We start from the raw sequence: 18,743 nt of genomic DNA, 5'->3' as shown, positions 1-18,743 counted from the left end.
ATGCAGGTAGAATCCTGTCAAGATAAATGACAGGAGCCTCCCACTCTTGGATGTGAGTGGGTTGTAACCTGCACTGTGGCTGCTCATTGTTAGGATTTCTGGCAGATGGGGCTGCTGGATCTAGCTCTGCCACACTAGCTCCCAGTCCCATCACTGAGCATCCTTATGCCTCCAGCTCACTGGCTTACAGCCATGCATGGTTGCATAGTTTACTGTGGTCACGTGTCCACATTGAGTCTTTGATGTTTGTCATGATAAGCCTTAAGTCTGATGATCAGCCAGACTGGCTCAGAGTGTCCTGTGGCTCTCACTTAGTTTTCCTGTGTTTTCTTCACATGGAAACCATATTCAGGCAGAAGGGGTTGATCTGTACTGGTCTTCCCCCAGTATGAAGTCAAGATGTACACCCAGACCTGGCAGCTGGGGAGCACTCCCACTTCTGTGATCTAGCCACTGTTCCTCAGGCAAGGCGCTTGGTCTGGTGCCTTTGGGTTAGGGGGCAAGAGCAAAACACATCTGCACACCTCACTTGTGAGGAAAAGTTGAGAGAACTGGGTTTGTTCAGGCTTGAGAAAAGAAGGCTTAGGGAAGACCTTATCACCATGTTCCAGTATTTAAAGAGTGGCTGCAAAGAAGATGGAGACTCCCTTTTTACAAGCAGTCACAGGGAAAATATGAGTGGTAATAGGTACAAGTTACACCTGGGGAGATTCCGATTGGACATGAGGGAAAGTTTTCACAATGAGAACAATCAGCCATTGGAATGATCTCCCCAGGGAAGTGGTGGATTCCCCAACATAGGACACTTAAGATTCAGGTAGACAGGGTGTTGAGCTATCTTGTCTAGACTGTGGTTTTGCCAAGAAAGGTTGGACCAGATGATCCTTGAGGTCCCTTCCAGCCCGGTATTCTATGATTCCTTGTGTGTCTCTCCTACAAACTCCATCTTACTCAACTAAAGAAAAAAATGTTCTGCATTCCTTACAGAAAACGGTGCGCAAAGGAGATGAATGTATCCTGAAGGACAATAATGAGCGCAGCAAGTGGCTGGTGACTGGTCCTGGAGGAGTGGATATGCTGGTGCCATCTGTTAGTCTTATCATTCCACCTCCTAATCCGTTAGCAGTGGATCTTGCTACCAAGTGAGTTGCTGCCTGGGTTTGGACACCTACCACTGGGAGCAGATAGTTTGCTCAAAATAGCAACGAGCCACGAAATCTGGTCTGTGCCTTGATCGGACTGTCCACTCACCCTGTAAGGATGGGGCATTAGAGACTAGACACTTGAGGAAATTTCACTTCAGTGAAGCTTCCTAGGATTTAGGTTGGGATCTAAAAATATTTGAACCTTAACTTTTACAAAATTTTTCTCATCTCTGATAATGGAAGTCATAGATAAATTGACTTTCAAGATGTAGAGAACAAGTCCTTAACACAGGTGGATGTTTCTTGGGTTGTTCTGTAGCTATGCTACAAGGACAGACATGTTTTGACCATGGAATTTCTTTTCTCATTTCAGAATTGAGCAGTACTATGAAGCTATTTTAGCTTTGTGGAACCAGCTATATATCAACATGAAGAGCCTGGTATCTTGGCATTATTGCATGATTGACATTGAGAAAATCAGAGCGATGACTATTGCCAAGGTAAGACTCCAGCTGGCCTTACCTGTAGACCAGGGACATTCATGACCTGGCCTCTGCTGTCCCAAACAGTGCTTTCTGTGTCTTGTGCAGATGCATGTTCTGCAAAACCATGGGCCTTCCTTTTGCTGGGTTGCACAGTTATATAAGAAAGTTGTTGTCTTATTAAAGGAGAAGCAAAGCGCTTTCCTATTCAAACATGTGGGTAAACAGGAAGATTAGCTAAGGGGATTTATTACATACTTGCTGTACTTGTTCCCACTATGCAAAGTTATGGATAGACAGACTAATCTTAAGTTATGAAATTATTATACCAAGAATAGTTTAACTCAAAGGGCACTATTAGCACCATACTTTTAGAGGCAGACCAGGTAGGTTTTATTCTAAACCACAATTCCTTTTTTTCTTTTTTTTTAATATAGGTGTATTAGCTTGTTCCTTAATGATTAACTAGTCATAAAGCTTCCAAATTGCTCCTTTCTTCAAAATAATTATTTTTTCCCCATTTCAGCTGAAAACAATGCGTAAGGAAGATTACCAAAAAATAATAACTGACCTAGAGATCCATTATCAAGAATTCCTCAGAAACAGCCAAGGCTCAGAGATGTTTGGCGATGAAGACAAACGAAAGATCCAGACTCAGTTCACTGATGCTCAGAAGCACTACCAAACCTTGATTATACAGCTGCCCAATCAACCACGGCAGCCACAAACAGGTTTGTCATCCTCCTGCTTTTTGTAGAGATTGAACTGCTTTGGTTTCTTTGTTCGGAGGGTGGATGGTGGTGCATTCTTTTTCTGTGAAAATATTCTTGTAAACGTATGAATGGAAACATGTTCAAGAATTGGACTGCTGTCTCCCAGCATAACAAAACTGGCCATGCACAGGGAAGAGTATGTTTTATTCTTCCTTCCTTTGGTGTGAATCTGGAAATAGTCCTCCAAAGTTCCTGGAACTTGCTGTGGAAAAGGGAGGAATTTAGTCCATCTGTCTTCATTTATTAGGAAGCAAAATCTCACTGCTGCCTTTCAGGAAGCAAGTTTGTGGTTTTATGAAGGAGTGATTTCATTCCTTGAAACAGTTGCGTAAGGGCCCAGATCCTCCACCTGTTCTCAGTTCTACAGATCAACTCAGTGCTTTGTTCACTTGGGCAGTACATTGATTTTCTCTATGTCAGTGCCCAGTTCTCTGGCAGTTGACATTTACTCAATTCATTTTACAGTGGTCCCAACTGAGTGCTGTCCTGTGAATTCCTCAAGCACCATTATTGTTAACGAGAGAAACCGAGAACATGAGAAGCAGGAGGCCTGGCTGCTGATGGAGCTTCAGAAACTGCGGCGTCAGATTGAAGCTTCTGAGATTCGGATGGTTCAAAAAACTCCTCTTGGAGTGGATCAAGGGGCTGTGCATGACTTTTCAGTCAGAATAAAGGATTTAGAGGTAACTGTGAATGTTTTTCTCTGAGCATCTCAAGCTCAGAATGACTCTGTGCCACAGAGCATACTGCATTTGTGTTTTTGGTCAGCTGGGAAGAACACACATCCTGTGCAGAAAATTCTCAGTTGGAAGCTAATAATGATTATTTGGATTGGAGTTTAGCTCCTAAGTAGAAAAAGTTGACTCTTGGATTTTAGAAGTCAAATTCTGTCAAGCAAAGAATACGGAAAGCCTGATGTCAAGTGGACCTGAGCTCATGTTAAGCCTCATCCAGGTTAATGCACTATTAAAATCCTTTTGCACAGATCCCTTTTACCACCTGCCTCTGAAGTGCTGTCTGTGGGATGCAGAGTGGTTACATGAGGCTTACAGACCTGCTCCCTCTCCCAGTTAAGATCTGAAGGGAGACTGGAGGGAGGAGATTAGTAAGAAAAGAGAACAGGTTCAGCATATGAGAAATTCCCCTGAGGCAATGATGAAGTTGCAAAGGTCTTAGGAGCAGAAGGACCTTGGCAAGTCTACTAAGTGCAGTAGGCAGCTGGCAGTAAAGTGCTCTGCTTTTGGCAGAGCTGAGTTTTGGAGTGGATGAAGTGCTCAAAAAGAAGTATTACCTGTTGTGGACTGTGTGCAGAAAAGAAACTGCGCAGTGTTAATTACATTGAAGAAAGCAAGCTCAGGCACCGCTTCAGTCCTCAATCAAGCTGGTTAGATAAAAGCAGACTGGATAAGGAGACCAATTGCATATGTGCTGTAGGATGATCATTCAGCCATCAAAAATGTGTAAATTGGGCATTCTCTTTCCTTAGGGTGTGCAGAATGACTCTCAAATAATGGCTGAAACCCTCAATAAGCATAAGGACTTGCTGCCTAACTTCAGAGGCTCTGAGAAGTATGTGTACTTGCAGTCAGAGATAAGTGCCCTATTTCAAAAACTGGAAAATATTAATGGTGTTTCTGCTGGCTACTTAGACAGGTAAGAAAATTGAGGTTATAGCAATAAATCATGCACTTTCTTCCATAATTCTTAGTCCAGAAACATTATTTTCTGCAAATGATGTACGTGTGGATAGAAACAGACACTTATGTGAATTTCTTCTCTTTTCTGGAAGACTTAAAAAAAAAAAAAAAAAGAAGTGAAAATAATGGGTATCGCTGAAATTTCTTTTTTATTGTCTATTCTCTTTAACTAATGATCTGCGATTAATTAGAAATAGAACCTTTCCTGCCTCAGTCCATAATGGTTTTGGTTTGTATTTTTTATTTTAGCTTGAATGCACTGAGGTGTCTGCTCCAGATTATTCTACAAACAGAAGATGTGATCAGAGTTTTTGAAGTCAGACTGTCTGAAGAGGAGACTGTTCCTTTGGATCTTGATAAAGTGGAGGCTTATCGGGCTTGTCTGAAGGTGAGAGGCCAAGACCCAAGGACACAGCAAGGCAAAATTCATAGCTGCCAGCACTGGTCTATTGAGCTGGGTGAAACCCTTCTGAAACCACAGGAGATTGAAATGCTGATCTTGTTGTATTTTATGACATAGACATACAGTGCTTTTGCAAATTATTGGAAGGAATGTACATGTTACTACTTCCTCCATTCCCTGGTTGTTGCTGCCCCCACAGCAAAACCAGTGATGTAGAATGTCTCCATGATGCATTGTGGTACAAAATTATCTGTATTTACTTGTATAACTTATGAAATGGGATTTGAAGGCAATACCTCCTTTCTTGCAAAAAGTCTTGTAAATTGCCCTTGTTGTCATCTAGTTGTAACAAGTAAATTTGAGTATTACTGTGTGTCCCGGTTTTCACATAGAGTCCATTTCAAATCTTACAGTGTGAGCTATCCACCCTGTACAAGGGGAGCAGGCAAGGAAGAACTGCTATGCTGAGTACAAAGTTGGCTTGCAGAACAAGTCTTTATCGGGTGTTGAGCCGGTCCTTTTGTGCACTGAATGCCTTTGGGAGAATAGGGACTCTCTCATTCTTTCCTGTTCTCAGTCATAGTAGGGAAAAAGTATGCAGAAGTGGAACACCACCAGGTTACCTTTTTATCATGTTAAATGAGAGCTGCAGTTCAGTTGCTGGGAGTTGCTCTTATCTGGTGTAAATCTGAGCTACACACACACAAAAATGCTTGAGCGTATGATCAAAGGATCCAGTCATCCCTGTGCAAAGCAGACCACTGCCTGCACTGTGTATGCCGTTTCGTGATGCCCCACAGTATGCAAGTCTGTGCATACAAACAAGTGTGTGTGTAAAGAAACATCTCCATGGAAGATGTTTATAAAAATGTAAACAGGAAAGGAAAAAAAAAGCTGTGCAAATGTTTTAGATAACATTTAAAAACTGGATCTGTGAATCTTGAGGCTTCATTCCACAGCTGTTGCAAGTGCAGGAGTCTCTTATACTTCAGTGAAATTTTCTAGTCAGTTGTTTCAGGAACAAGCAAGGCAGGCTCTTCCCTGGTTTTGTGGTAACTGCTCTACATAGTTTTGAGAAATTAAAATGTTACCTAAGAATATGAGAGCAGAGGGCTTTGGTTTAGCAAATTGTTTAAAAGTGAGTCTAAGTTTTAACACATTCTTGTCAAACTCTGTTTACCAAAGTAGGTGTTTCACTTTAACTACATTAAGTCCAGCTGACATCAGTGCACGTACCTTACTGAATTAGAATAAAAATCTTTAGATACCAACACACTGTGCATACTGTTGATGGTTAAATTTGAGTACTCTCTGAAGAACAAAATGTATGACAGCATTTTGTTTTTTCTCCAGAAAATGAAAGCAGACCTAAACATGAAAAAGTCACTACTGAATGCCCTGGAAAATGAGCTGCAGAAAACACTTCAGATTCACTCACAGTCTTGCCAGTCATATACCCTATATGACATGGACCTTGGAAAATTCAGTGACAAAGTTACCCAGCTAATAGACCGCTGGCAGAGAGCTGAAAAGCAGATAGATAACAGGTTTGCTCATATTTCCTAACAGCTTCTTCCTTATTGCTATTGCTAAGACCATCTTAACAGTGAGTCTGAAATAACTGATGTGCATGAATCATTACTTTCAGAGGACAAACGATGACTTTAGGGCAGTAAGAATAGAGCAACTGTGAATAGGTTGAACATACTTTAAAAGGGATTGTGTAAGAACAAGCAGGAAAATGTAGTTAGTCGTGTAAATGTATAACCTAAGTGCTAAGGAGTTGTTCTAATTTTTTTTAATTCTTGCTAAAGTTCTTGTATTAAGTACTTTCAGTCAGGATTTCCCCCCTCAAACAAAGCAACCATGCTGAATACCTGAGGGTTGAAAAAGTAACACTGACAATTAAGTAAAAAAATCACAATTATTTTTCTAATTCTTCATTGAACTGAAGGCATGTTCTGATTGCTTGTGGGTTTTTTTGGAGTGTTTGTTTATTTTGTTTTTCCTTCAGGTCAAACTCTAGTCCCATTAATAAAAATTTACTGGTTGCTGGTTGTTTTGGTGTAAATTTAAAACGAGAACTGAAGTCAGTGAACTTGGTTCTTACCACTGCAGAGTTTTATCCATCCCTTGCTTAGTTGACAGGAAGTGCCAGCCTCTCTATATTGCGGAGTTACTCAGAAGTGAGGCACTAAAAACACATGTTGGGTGACTAATAAGCAGTACAATTCTCATATATTTGAAATTTTTGTTCAGAATCTCCTTTTAGAGCTTCCCATAGTTTTACCTAGTTTATTACTGTCTTGTTTCTGAAAAATATTTAAAGAGGGAGAAAGAGAATGCACTTTCCATTTTGACAGTTTTCCCTCTGTTTTCTAGATCATGGGATTTAGAAAGGCAAATCAAACAGCTGAAAACTTACAGAGATCTCTACCAGGCTCTGTGCAAATGGATTGGTGATGCCAAGCGCAGGCAAGATTCTATTGAGTCCATGAAGCTGTGTGATTGCAATACAATCATGAGATATCTACATGATCAGAAGGTATGCAGCACCTGAATGAGTTGTCTTCGTTTATTTGGATTTTAAATTGTTTTGCTGTTCAGAAAATATCTGTATCAGTGCAGTCATAGAATCACAGAATGTTAGGGATTGGAAGGGACCTCGAAAGATCATCTAGTCCAATCCCCCTGCCAGAGCAGGAACACACAGATGAGGCTACACAGGAATGTGTCCAGGCGGGTTTTGAATGTCTGCAGAGTAGGAGACTCCACAACCTCCCTGGGCAGCCTGTTCCAGTGCTCTGTTACCCTCACCATGAAGAAGTTTCTTCTCAAGTTTAAGTGAAACCTCTTATGTTCCAGTTTAAACCCATTACCCCTTGTCCTACCATTGTTTGTCACAGAGAAGAGCCTGGCTCCATCCTCATGACACTCACCCTTTGTATATTTGTAAACATTAATAAGGCCACCCCTCAGCCTCCTCTTGTCCAAACTAAAGAGACCCAGCTCCCTCAGTCTTTCCTCATAAGGGAGGTGCTCCACTGCATTACAGTGGCCTGTTTTGAATTATGAAGTACAGAAGCTACCAAAAACCACCAGATGTCTAAAACACAGGAGAGAGGAAATATTATTATCCTCATTTTCTGTCAGCACTGCTACAGATTATGAGCAAGACCAGTTTTGACTCCTACACAATCACTGACACTTTTACACATCAGCTTTGAATTAAATCAAGGGACTGTATGGTGGTGTAACTCATGTGGCAAATTATAGCACAAAAATAAAAAGCGAGGAAATACATCTAAGCTAAAGTCAATGAACTCTCCCTCCCCAGCTCTGAGGCTTGTTCAGTTGCTAGGTGTTCTTTCTGAGAACAACCTTATTATGCACAGAGAGCTTGTCATTGTGAAAACTGCATAGCTACAGGTCATTTCAGGTCTCAGCCTCTGGGATGGCAGTGGTCTCATCCTGCAGGTGCCTTCTGATGAAGGCAGCATGTACAGGAGGAAATACTGGGAAATCCTGAGGGACTGCTTCACAGCTCACTTTTTTTTCTTGACAGAACTTGCACAGTGAAATCTGTGGGAAGCGAGACAAAGTTGAGGAGCTTCTCAAGCATGCAGATCAGTGCTCAGCTGCAATTAAGGTACTTGGATTTCAGCATTTTTATGGGGTGTGGTTTTTCATGGTCAGGCGCATCCCATTGTGTCTACTCTGCTGGCAGGTGAAATGTCAGCTCCCTGATGTGTGTGTGTGCAGAAATTCCTGGGCTGAAGCACTTGTGTGTACAAAATATAATAAAAGCAATTTGAGTACTTGCTACCTGAAGACCACAAGATGATGCAGGAGATACCAGTGAGAGCTTCTATTCAGGAGAATCAAATCCTTCTTCTGGCCAGGCCAAACTTTCCAGTTCACATGTTAATAAAATAAGGAAGTAGAGAACAGATTGTTAGCTTAAGAATTAGGTCTAAATAGGATCTGGTCTGGGAGGCAAGACAAATGCAGATTAGTAGGAGGAATGGTGTGCAATAGCCATGAAAGCCAATAAAATATACAGGGATACGGTCTTTTCATTTTTATGTCACCTTTATATCCGAGCTTTCTCCAGCTCAATCTTACTTTCTGTGACAATGATCTTACTGTATGCATGATATGGCATATGTGACATGAAAGAGGTGCAGAGACAGTTATTTCTGGTGAAGTTTTGTTTGATAACAGTACCTAGAGCAGTTGCTCCCGTGAATCTTTTTCAGCTCTGGGTAGCCCTCAACTAACAGAAACACTTATCTTCCCTTTTTTTGTAAAATGTTTTTTCTAATTTTTCCCTTTGTCGTTTTCCTCTGTGAGTGTCCACATAGCCAGAGTTACAAACAGGGGAAAATGTAGCTTTTTATTAAAAAAAACCAAACAACCAAACCCCAAAGTTTAATTTGCATTTTGGGAAATCCAGATTCCCAGAGAGATCCTTGACAGTTGCTGAAAGGGTCTTGCCTCTCCCTGTTGTTTTACAGGATTATGAACTACAGGTTGCTTCCTACAGTTCTGGATTAGAAACGTTGCTCAACATACCTATCAAGAAGAGTGTGGTTCAGTCTCCTGCAGTGCTGATTCTACAAGAGGTATTGCTTTATTCTCCCCATCAGTCTTTTGAATACATTTGTTTGTCCGTGTGAGCCATTGTGAGTCATGTCCAGGTATTTGAATAATTAGCACTGTCATTGGTAATGTGTGCTAAGCACATAAACACAAGGAATTAGTGCAGAATAGTCACTGTGCTGTAAAATCATACTTGGGCTCAGTAGATTAGCCCTTAAAAATTTGCCTTATTCCTATTCAATGTCCATTGTATACATACTGTGAGAAAGTAGGATTCATGCCTGAAGTGGTTTAGTTACTTTCAACCTGGGAATTAACCACTATTAAAAGTTTAACTTAGATAACTTGTGACTGTCAGACAGGAAGAGCATGATGAACCAGGGGATGAAGACTTGGATTTAATATCACATCAGCCATGGGGGAAAATAATCTTGAAAAAGAAGGTGTGGGTTTATCAGAAGGGAGAATTTATACATCTAGGGTCTCCAGAAAGTTATCTGAATTTGTAAGGAGGATAACTCACTTTTTACTTGGTAAAGTGATGTGTTTCTCAAGTGCATTGAAATCCTTTCAGTGACCTGAGACAGGTATGTTCACTCTATAGTGCAAGCAGCTAACAATTCTCTTTCTTTTCAAGGCTAATGAGGCTCAGTCTCGCTACATAGAGCTTCTTACAAGATCAGGAGATTATTACAGATTCTTAAGTGAAATGTTAAAGAGCATGGAGGACTTGAAGGTAATCTTTTATTTTCTTGACCTTCTATTTTTATCACGTTAGCAAGCTGTCGCTGCTCGAAGACTTTCTGCTTTATTACAGTGCAAAACAGCCCACCAAACAAAATCCTGAGATCAGGGGTGTCCCATGAAGGAAGCATATAAGCAGTTTCATGAACCATTTTTCAAAGAGTACAATATCTTGCCAAGTTACCTCTAAGGTCATGTGTGAGGTGGAGAACACTGGCCTTCTTGGCAAACAAGAGGTGCTCATCAAAGCATGGAGGAGGTCCTTCTCTGCCAATCATGGCCTTGACCTCAGTGAAAGCAGAGTTATCTCAGTGCTGAAAACTTGCTCCTCATGGTTCAGGGGCCACACTTCATTTCAAGCCATATCTAAAGTGTTTCAAATGGAGTAACTTCTGATTTGATACCATTCAGAGGAAACAGGTGCATTTAGGAGGTCACATATATGGAATGTGAATCACCTGTTTGAATATTGTGGAGGTTCTAAAGAAGGCTATTTAGTACTTCCCGGCGAACTCTTGTTATGTCAGATTTTACTATCTGTACTGTATGTCCCTCCCCCCATCAAGTACCATTTCTCCTCCGAAAGTCATTATGCTGATTTCTGAATAACATTTGACTCTGAATAAATAAGGATTCAAGAATTTGTGTTGATAACATTAAGTAGGAAAGGATTTTGAGCTCTTATTGAAGCAGAGAGTTGTCATTGTTACAAATGTGTGCTGTATTGCATGTGATGATTTTGAAACAGTTATCACAAGTGTTCAAGTGGGTTTTTTTGTTTGTTTTTCTGCTATCATTTTGCAGATGAAAAACACAAAAATTGAACTTCTGGAAGAAGAACTCAGGCTTGCCAGGGATTCCAATTCAGAGACAAGCAACAAACATAAATTCCTGGAGCAAAATCTGCAGAAATACCAGATGGACGTTTCTCAACTCAAGGCGAAGCTGATGAGTTTGGAGGAGATGAAAAGACAAGCTGAAATGGATGGAAATTCTGCTAAGCAAAACCTGGACAAATGCTATGCCCAAATAAAGGATCTAAATGACAGAATAACCAGGCTGACTTATGAGATTGAAGATGAGAAAAGGAAAAGGAAGTTGCTGGAGGATAGATATGAGCAGCAGAAGAATGACTATGACCAGCTGCAGAAAACAAGACAAAATGAGAAAGACAGCCTTGGTTGGCAAAAGTTAGAGTCTGAGAAGGTCATCAAGGAGAAGGAGTACGAGATAGAAAGATTAAGAGTTCTTCTTCAGGACGAAGGCACACGGAAGAGGGAGTATGAAAATGAGCTGGCTAAGGTAAGAAACCAGTTTAGCGAGGAGATGAGTAATTTAAAGAACAAGTATGAAACAGAAATTAATATTAAGAAGACCACGATCCAGCAGATAGCTGCACAGAAAGATGATGATGCAAAAGGCCTCAGAGCCCAGGTTGACAGACTGACGAGAGAAAACAGAGACCTTAAGGATGAGATTGTGAGGCTGAACGATGCCATTCTGCAAACCACAGATCAACGAAGGAGAGCAGAAGAAGATGCTCTTCAGCAGAAGGCTTGCAGTTCTGAAGTGTCACAGCAGAAGCATCAGTTAGAGCTGGAGCTGAAACAGATCATTCAGCTTCGTGGCGAAGACAACTCAAGATACAAGCAGGCTCTTGAGGAGGCTGCCTCAACTATTCAGGATAAAACTAAGGAGCTGGAAAGGCTAAAGATTCAGCTTCAGGAAGAGGCTAAAAGCCGATGGGAACTTGAGAATGAATTGGCTAAGGTAAGGAACAGTTATGATGAGGAAATTATTAGTTTAAAAAACAAATATGAAACTGAGATTAATATCACAAAGACCACAATTCACCAGGTCACCATGCAAAAGGAAGAGGACACAAATAATTATAGAACACAGCTTGATAATGCCATGAGAGAAAACAGGAATTTATGTGAGGAAATTAGGAGACTGAAGAATACAATAAGTCAGACAACTGATAATCTGCGGAAAATAGAAGAGAATGCTCAACAGCAAAAGGCAGCTGGCTCAGAGCTGTCTCAGAAGAAACAGCAGCTGGAGATTGAGCTAAAACAAGTTATTCAGAGGCACTCTGATGAAAGCATGCGGTACAAACAGTCGCTTGATGATGCTTCTAAGACCATTAAGGAAAGAAACAAAGAGATTGAAAGGCTGAGAAAGTTGTTGGATGTAGAAACAAGTCAGAGAAAAGAAATAGAGGATGAGAACAGTCAGTTAAAACGAGTCCAGTTTGACCTGCAGAAAGCGAACACGAGTGCTACTGAGACAATTAACAAGCTGAGGATCCAGGAGCAGGAACTGACCAGACTGAAAATTGACTATGAAAGAGTCTCACAAGAGAAAAAAGGCAGGGATCAAGAAAGTGCAAAGTTCCAGAGCACCGTAAAAGACTTGCAGATTCAGAAACATAAGCTGGAGGAGGAACTTTGCAGGCAGAATAAAAATTTAATGGAGGAGACATCCAGGAGGAAGAAACTGGAGGAGGAAATCGAAGGCATGAGGAGATCTCTCAGAGAGCAATCGGTTAAAATAACTAATCTCACACAGCAGATAGAGGAAGTGTCTATTGTAAAGAAGAGGAATGAAGATGACCTTAGACACCAAAGAGAAGTATTAGATGGTCATGTGAGAGAGAAGCAGAGATACATGGAGGAGATAAGAAAATGCACATCTGATATTGAGACTTTACGCCGTCAGCTGGTCCAAGAACAGGAGCAATTAAAACAGGCTCACCTACGAAATGAGCACTTACAGAAAACCTCTGAGGAAAAAAGCAAAAACTTGAATGAGTGCAAAATAGAAATTGAAAGGCTTCAGTCTCTCACTGAGAACCTAACCAAGGAACACTTGTTACTGGAGGAGGAACTACGAAATGTTAGATTGGAGTATGATGACCTCAGAATGGTCAGAAGTGAAGTTGATGAGAAAAATTCTGCCATTGCTGAACTAAAGAATCAGCTTCAGACGAGCAGCAAGCAAACCCTGGAACTTCAGGGCTTGATTAATGATTTACACAAAGAAAGGGAAAAATTGAGACAGGAAATTGAAAAATTCCAAAAGCAAGCTCTAGAGGTATTCACACGTATTTTGATCCCAGCTTTACTGTCTCTCACATATATAATTAATTGCAGTGTCCATTTGAATCAACTTAATTCACACTTTGCTGTTTAAGTTCACTGTACTTGTGACTAATATCTCCTTTATGGCCCTTCCCCTTGCTCATTTTTTAAACAAAAATGACAGGATTTGGCCACTTTCTTATCCTCTTTACTCCCTGGGAGCTGTACTAGGGAGCCATAAGCTGTCTTACCATCTAGCTGAGCCTTGCCCTCAGCCCTCACCCCAGGAGAAACCCTGGGCCTGTGCCAGTCTCCACCAAACCATGCTGGGGAAGAAGAGAGTACATGGAGTACCACTGTGCTTTAGCTGTACCCTGCTGGCTGTGTGCTTCCTCAGGCTGTCTCAGCCAGGATGGGTAATTCAGTCCTTTGGGACTGACCCAATTGCTATCACAGACTAAACCAGCTAAAAACCCCAGAACCAACAAGCTGTCAAAGTGCTGCTTAGGTGGGTAAGGTGTCGGCTACAGGTGAGGATTAAAGATGATGTTGTCAGCTGTACCCAAGGTACTGAAAGCCTGCATTTCATTGACTGTTTGGGGGATTTATGTTCCTAAGTCAGTAAGGGCATTTGCAAATTTTACCATGGGGCCTTATTTCTCAAACTTGAGGCAACAGCATAAACAAGTTAAAGAAAACATTTTTTTGTATTTAATTCTTCTGTCTGCCACTCTTTGAATATATACAAGTGAGCACTTGTAAAGATGTTTCTTTTCTTTCTCCTATACTTGCCCTTTATATTTCTTTTCTCATTCCCATTCTCAGCTATTTTTCCTTCATTCAGTTTTTCTTTCTTTTGTTTGAAAAACTTTAGTACTGATTTTTTAAAAAATTAACATTTAGGATTGTCTGACATCTGTGCATATATATATATATGCATGTGTTACAAATATAACCTTATATTCTGTTTAATATGAACTACATACCAATGTGCATGCTTGTAGGTGTTTGTGTATGTGTGTAGATATATGAAGACATCTAGTTAATTAAAATGTAAAGCAACACAGGTAAAATTGTTTGGAGTAACATGTGAAACTAATAGTAAACTGAAAACTGAGTAATATATTTCCTTTTTATCCAAGTATGACCAGTCCTTAGCTGACACAAATTCAGCCAGGTTAGTAGTACTGTGCCATGATACATCTGCTGAGCGTCAGACTCTTAATGAGTCTTGAATGCTCTGTGTGTGCACAGATGTGCTGTGAGAAGTATTAAAAAGTTATAAAGAACTAACTAAGTCAGCAGAAAATCAAGGCTATGGGTAACAGAATGGAGTCTCCAGAGGTGCTAGAGACACTGTCAGAAAAGGGACAATGTACCTTCACTGGTTTATGCATATCCATTGTTTTGGGTAAGGCGCTGCTACGACTAGAGTGTTTTCCAGTGGCAGCTTGCTGCAGGTTAAATGACAGGCTGAAAAGCATTTTAAGTGGAGAGCATAACTCTAAAGAGCATAAACTCTAACCATCCTCTCTTGGTTTATTTCTTCTTTAAAACTGTAGGCATCCAATAGGATTCAAGAATCCAAAAATCAGTATACTCACCTTATGCAAGAAAGAGAAACTTTGCTGATAAAAATGAGTGCTTTGGAGCAAGACAAAGCCAGGCTGCAGAGATTAGAAGAGGAGCTGAACCGCTTGAAAGTTACCCTGGAATCAGAGTCTCGTTTGAAGCAACGTCTGGAAAGTGAGAAGCAACAAATCCTGAATGACCTCAATCAGTGGAAGAGCCAGCACTCCCGGACAGAAGAATCCATGAGGAAGATCCAGTGTGAGAGAGAGAAGAGTGAGAGGGAGAAGAACAGCCTGAGGAGTGAGATTGAAAGGCTGCAGATGGAGATCAAACGGATTGAGGAGAGATACCGGTGCAAACTGGAAGAGACTGCTGTCAAAAGCCAGTCAGAATTGGAGTCTGAGCGTCTCAGGCTGCAAAGAGAGATTGAGAAACTCAAGCAACGCCCGTATGGGTCCCACAGATCTACGCAGACTGAAGAAGACTTTTGTATCGATGCCTCCAAGTTGCTGTTCAGTGGGCTGCGGAAGAAGGTTACAGCAATGCAGCTGTATGAGTGTCAACTGATAGACAAACTCACACTGGATAAATTGCTGAAGGGGCAGAGGTCAGTGGAAGAAGTTGCGGCTGACATTGAACCCTACCTCAAAGGGGCAGGTGCTATTGCAGGAGTGTCTCTTTCACCCAGGCAGAAGTACTCCTTCGTCGAGGCCAAACGGAATCAGTTGCTTACAGCAGAAAATGCAGTCCTGCTCTTAGAAGCCCAGGCAGCAACAGGAGGTGTGATAGACCCACACAGAAACGAGATACTAACAGTGGACAGTGCTATCGCCAGAGATCTGATCGACTTTGATGACAGAGAGCAAATCTATACAGCAGAAAAGGCTATTACAGGCTTTAAAGATCCTTTCTCCGGCAAAACCGTGCCAGTATCTGAAGCCATCAAGAAAAACTTGGTTGACAGAGAAACTGGGATTCGTCTGCTTGAAGCCCAGCTGGCTGTAGGAGGGATCGTTGATCCTGTCAACAGTGTTTTCCTACCCAAAGATATAGCATTATCTCGTGGCTTGATTGACAAAGACCTGTACAGGATCCTAAACAACTGCCAAGGCACTACGAAGAACTTCATTGATCCCACCACTAAAAAAGCAGTCACTTACGTGCAGTTGAAGGAAAAATGTAGGATTGAAGCACACACTGGTCTGCTTCTCCTCCCAGTGCAGAAGAGGAGTATGTCATTCCAAGGGATCAGGCAGCCCGTCTCAGCAGATGCACTGCTCGAGGCTGGAATTATTAAGGAATCAACAAGGAATGACTTGGAAAGAGGTGCAATTACAGTGGAAGAAGTGAGTGAGAGAATTATTGATTTCCTTCAGGGCTCCAGCTGTATTGCTGGTATCTACAATGAGGCTACCAAAGAGAAACTTGGCATTTACCAGGCTATGAAGATCGGTTTGGTTAGACCGGGGACAGCCCTTGAACTCCTAGAAGCTCAGGCAGCCACAGGGTTCATCGTGGATCCTGTCAGCAATGTGAGGCTGACCGTTGAAGAAGCTTACAAAAGAGGCCTTGTTGGAATTGAATTTAAAGAGAAACTTCTCTCTGCAGAAAGAGCTGTCACTGGGTACAAAGACCCAGAAACTGGAAACATCATTTCTCTCTTTCAAGCAATGAACAAAGAGCTCATAGAGAGAGGCCATGGCATTCGTTTGCTGGAGGCCCAGATTGCTACCGGAGGAATCATTGACCCCAAAGAGAGCTACCGCTTGCCAGTAGAGACAGCCTACAAGCGTGGCTACTTCAATGAAGAGCTCAACCAGATCCTTAGTGATCCAAGTGATGACACCAAAGGGTTCTTTGATCCCAACACAGAGGAGAACTTGACCTACTTGCAGCTGAAAGAAAGATGCATAAAGGATGAGGAAACAGGGCTCTGCCTTCTGCCCCTGAGAGAGAAGAAGAAGGTGGTGCACACCTCGCAGAAGAACACCCTTAGGAAGCGCCGGGTTGTCATTGTAGATCCAGAAACAAACAGGGAAATGTCTGTGCAGGAGGCGTACAGCAAAGGCCTCATAGATTATGACACGTATACAGAACTAGCTGAACAAGAGTGTGAGTGGGAAGAAATAACCATTACAGGATCAGATGGTAGCAGTAGAGTAGTCCTTGTTGACAGAAAAACAGGTAGCCAGTATGACATCCAAGATGCTATTGATAAAGGGCTGGTTGAGAGGAAATTTTTTGACCAGTACCGTTCCGGCAGTTTAAGCCTGACGCAGTTTGCAGACATGATTTCCTGCCGTAACGGCACTGACGAGGTGTTTCGGCATGAGTCGGTGACTCGATCTCCCACAGTGCTGAGTGTCAGGAGTTCTTCCTCGCTGATCAGGAGCGGTTCTTTCTCAGAGACCCCAGAAGAGTGCAGTCCTATTGCAGCCATATTTGACACAGAAAACTTGGAGAAAATCTCAATTTCGGAAGCTATACAGCGGGGCATCGTGGATAGCATCACTGGGCAACGCTTACTTGAAGCCCAGGCCTGCACAGGGGGCATAATATGTCCTACCACAGGCCAGAGGCTTTCGCTTCAGGAAGCTGCCGGTCAAGGCATCATTGATCAGGATATGGCCACGCGTCTCAAACCAGCCCAGAAGGCCTTCATAGGGTTTGAAGGCATAAAGGGCGGACGCAAGAGGATGTCAGCAGCTGAAGCAGTGAAGGAAAAATGGTTGCCTTATGAGGCTGGGCAGCGGTTCCTTGAATTCCAGTACCTCACTGGAGGTCTCGTGGACCCAGAAGTGCGTGGAAGAATAAGTACTGAAGAAGCCATTAGGAACGGGTTGATTGATGGTCGCGCTGCCCAGAAACTGCAAGACACAAACAGCTATCCCAAAATTCTGACCTGCCCCAAGACGAAACTGAAAATATCCTACAAAGATGCAATGAATCGGTCAATGGTTGAAGATATCACTGGGCTTAAACTCTTGGAAGCAGCCTCTGTTTCATCTAAAGGCATATCCAGTCCTTACAATGTCTCCTCAGCACCTGGCTCACGCTCTGGCTCTCGCTCTGGCTCACGTTCAGGCTCACGCAGTGGGTCCAGGAGGGGAAGTTTTGATGCATCAGCAAGCTCTTCATATTCTTACACTTACTCAACCTTCAGCAGTGGGTCTATCGGGCGCTAATAACAAGTGAGGGAACATGTCTGCATTTTAATATCATTTAGATTTTTCTATATCCCCTTTCCTAAAAAAAAAAAAATTCCCAATAACAACAAAGAAACCCAAAGCAAGACCCTAAAGTGTTTTCTGGGTGTGTTCAATTTCTCTTCTGAAAAAGCTGTAAAATGCTTGAATGCACTTATGAAATACAGATTAGGGGACGCAAAAAGTCATGTTGTGAATTTTGAGTTTTGATTCCCATTTCCTTTTAGTGTTTGGATTTTAATTGATCTCTGTATATTTTAAATACTCTGTCATGTGCCTTCTTCTGTTATCTGTAACTGTCAACCCATAAGCTGATAACTGAGGTTTTAAAGTCTTGCGGTAGTTAATTTTTTCCATATAGACCCTTTTCAATTTGCTATTACGAAGAAAAAAAATATATTAAAAATATGGACAGAAAATGCCTTTAATGTTGGTTTAGTATCTATACTATAACACAAAAAGCTCTGTCTTACATATGCTCTACTTCTCTGTTTGGCTAGCCATTTTCTGAAGTATAACTTGATGGCTATAAAGGGCTATTATTAGGCTGGGCTTTTGTTTTGCTGTTACTCATATATATTTTCTACTGTTTTGCTTGATTTCCATGTAACAAAAAAAAAAAAAATCTAACTGCACCAACTGAGCTATTCTGGGCAATAAACTTTTCAAGTTTTAAAGTATTTGTTGTGTGCTTATTAAATTTAGCTGTGGACATTCTCGGTGGTACAGATGCGAGAATCGTTTTAAAAAGTAGCAACAAATGGCTTTATCATAAAAATAGTATACAGGCACTTTATTTGTAATGATGCTGATCCATCAGTTTTATGAATGTGGAGTTCTGATTCTGCATTTTCAGTAGAAAAATGAAGATAGCATCAATAATGGAAGTGGTGCTCTTAGGAGCAGAAAGCCTGTTTCTGCAGCTGGTTATAGGCCTGATGATGACCAAAACCATATTTCTTCTCCTTGTGCTCCAGCCCATTGTCTCTGCAGCTACAAGGGACTGAGTCAGATTCTTCCTTACACATCAGTGTAA

At 41.6% G+C, this 18,743-nt stretch overlaps 1 protein-coding gene across 4 annotated transcripts in view; it reads left to right on the top strand.

The window, feature by feature from the left end:
- DSP (desmoplakin) overlaps positions 1 to 18,387 on the top strand; it is a 39,811-nt gene extending 21,424 nt beyond the window's left edge. For 2 of the 4 annotated variants that reach the window (XM_065052455.1, XM_065052454.1), the window contains exons 12-24: positions 988 to 1,142; positions 1,519 to 1,645; positions 2,154 to 2,358; positions 2,866 to 3,083; positions 3,887 to 4,053; positions 4,347 to 4,485; positions 5,854 to 6,047; positions 6,883 to 7,045; positions 8,066 to 8,149; positions 9,018 to 9,125; positions 9,740 to 9,838; positions 10,651 to 12,942; positions 14,492 to 18,387. In XM_065052455.1, the coding sequence (XP_064908527.1) occupies positions 988 to 1,142; positions 1,519 to 1,645; positions 2,154 to 2,358; positions 2,866 to 3,083; positions 3,887 to 4,053; positions 4,347 to 4,485; positions 5,854 to 6,047; positions 6,883 to 7,045; positions 8,066 to 8,149; positions 9,018 to 9,125; positions 9,740 to 9,838; positions 10,651 to 12,942; positions 14,492 to 17,686 (7,146 nt within the window). In that variant the 3' untranslated portion in view covers positions 17,687 to 18,387. The remainder of the gene's footprint in view (positions 1 to 987; positions 1,143 to 1,518; positions 1,646 to 2,153; positions 2,359 to 2,865; positions 3,084 to 3,886; positions 4,054 to 4,346; positions 4,486 to 5,853; positions 6,048 to 6,882; positions 7,046 to 8,065; positions 8,150 to 9,017; positions 9,126 to 9,739; positions 9,839 to 10,650; positions 12,943 to 14,491) is intronic. The other 2 variants (XM_065052457.1, XM_065052456.1) reach the window with 2 other exon arrangements.
- Positions 18,388 to 18,743: the final 356 nt, after the last annotated feature.

The sequence above is a fragment of the Columba livia genome, chromosome 2 (genome assembly GCF_036013475.1).
Source record: "Columba livia isolate bColLiv1 breed racing homer chromosome 2, bColLiv1.pat.W.v2, whole genome shotgun sequence".
Taxonomy (NCBI): domain Eukaryota; kingdom Metazoa; phylum Chordata; class Aves; order Columbiformes; family Columbidae; genus Columba; species Columba livia.
The sequence above is the reverse complement of the archived record's forward strand: the minus strand, read 5'-3'. Positions and strand labels throughout refer to the sequence as shown.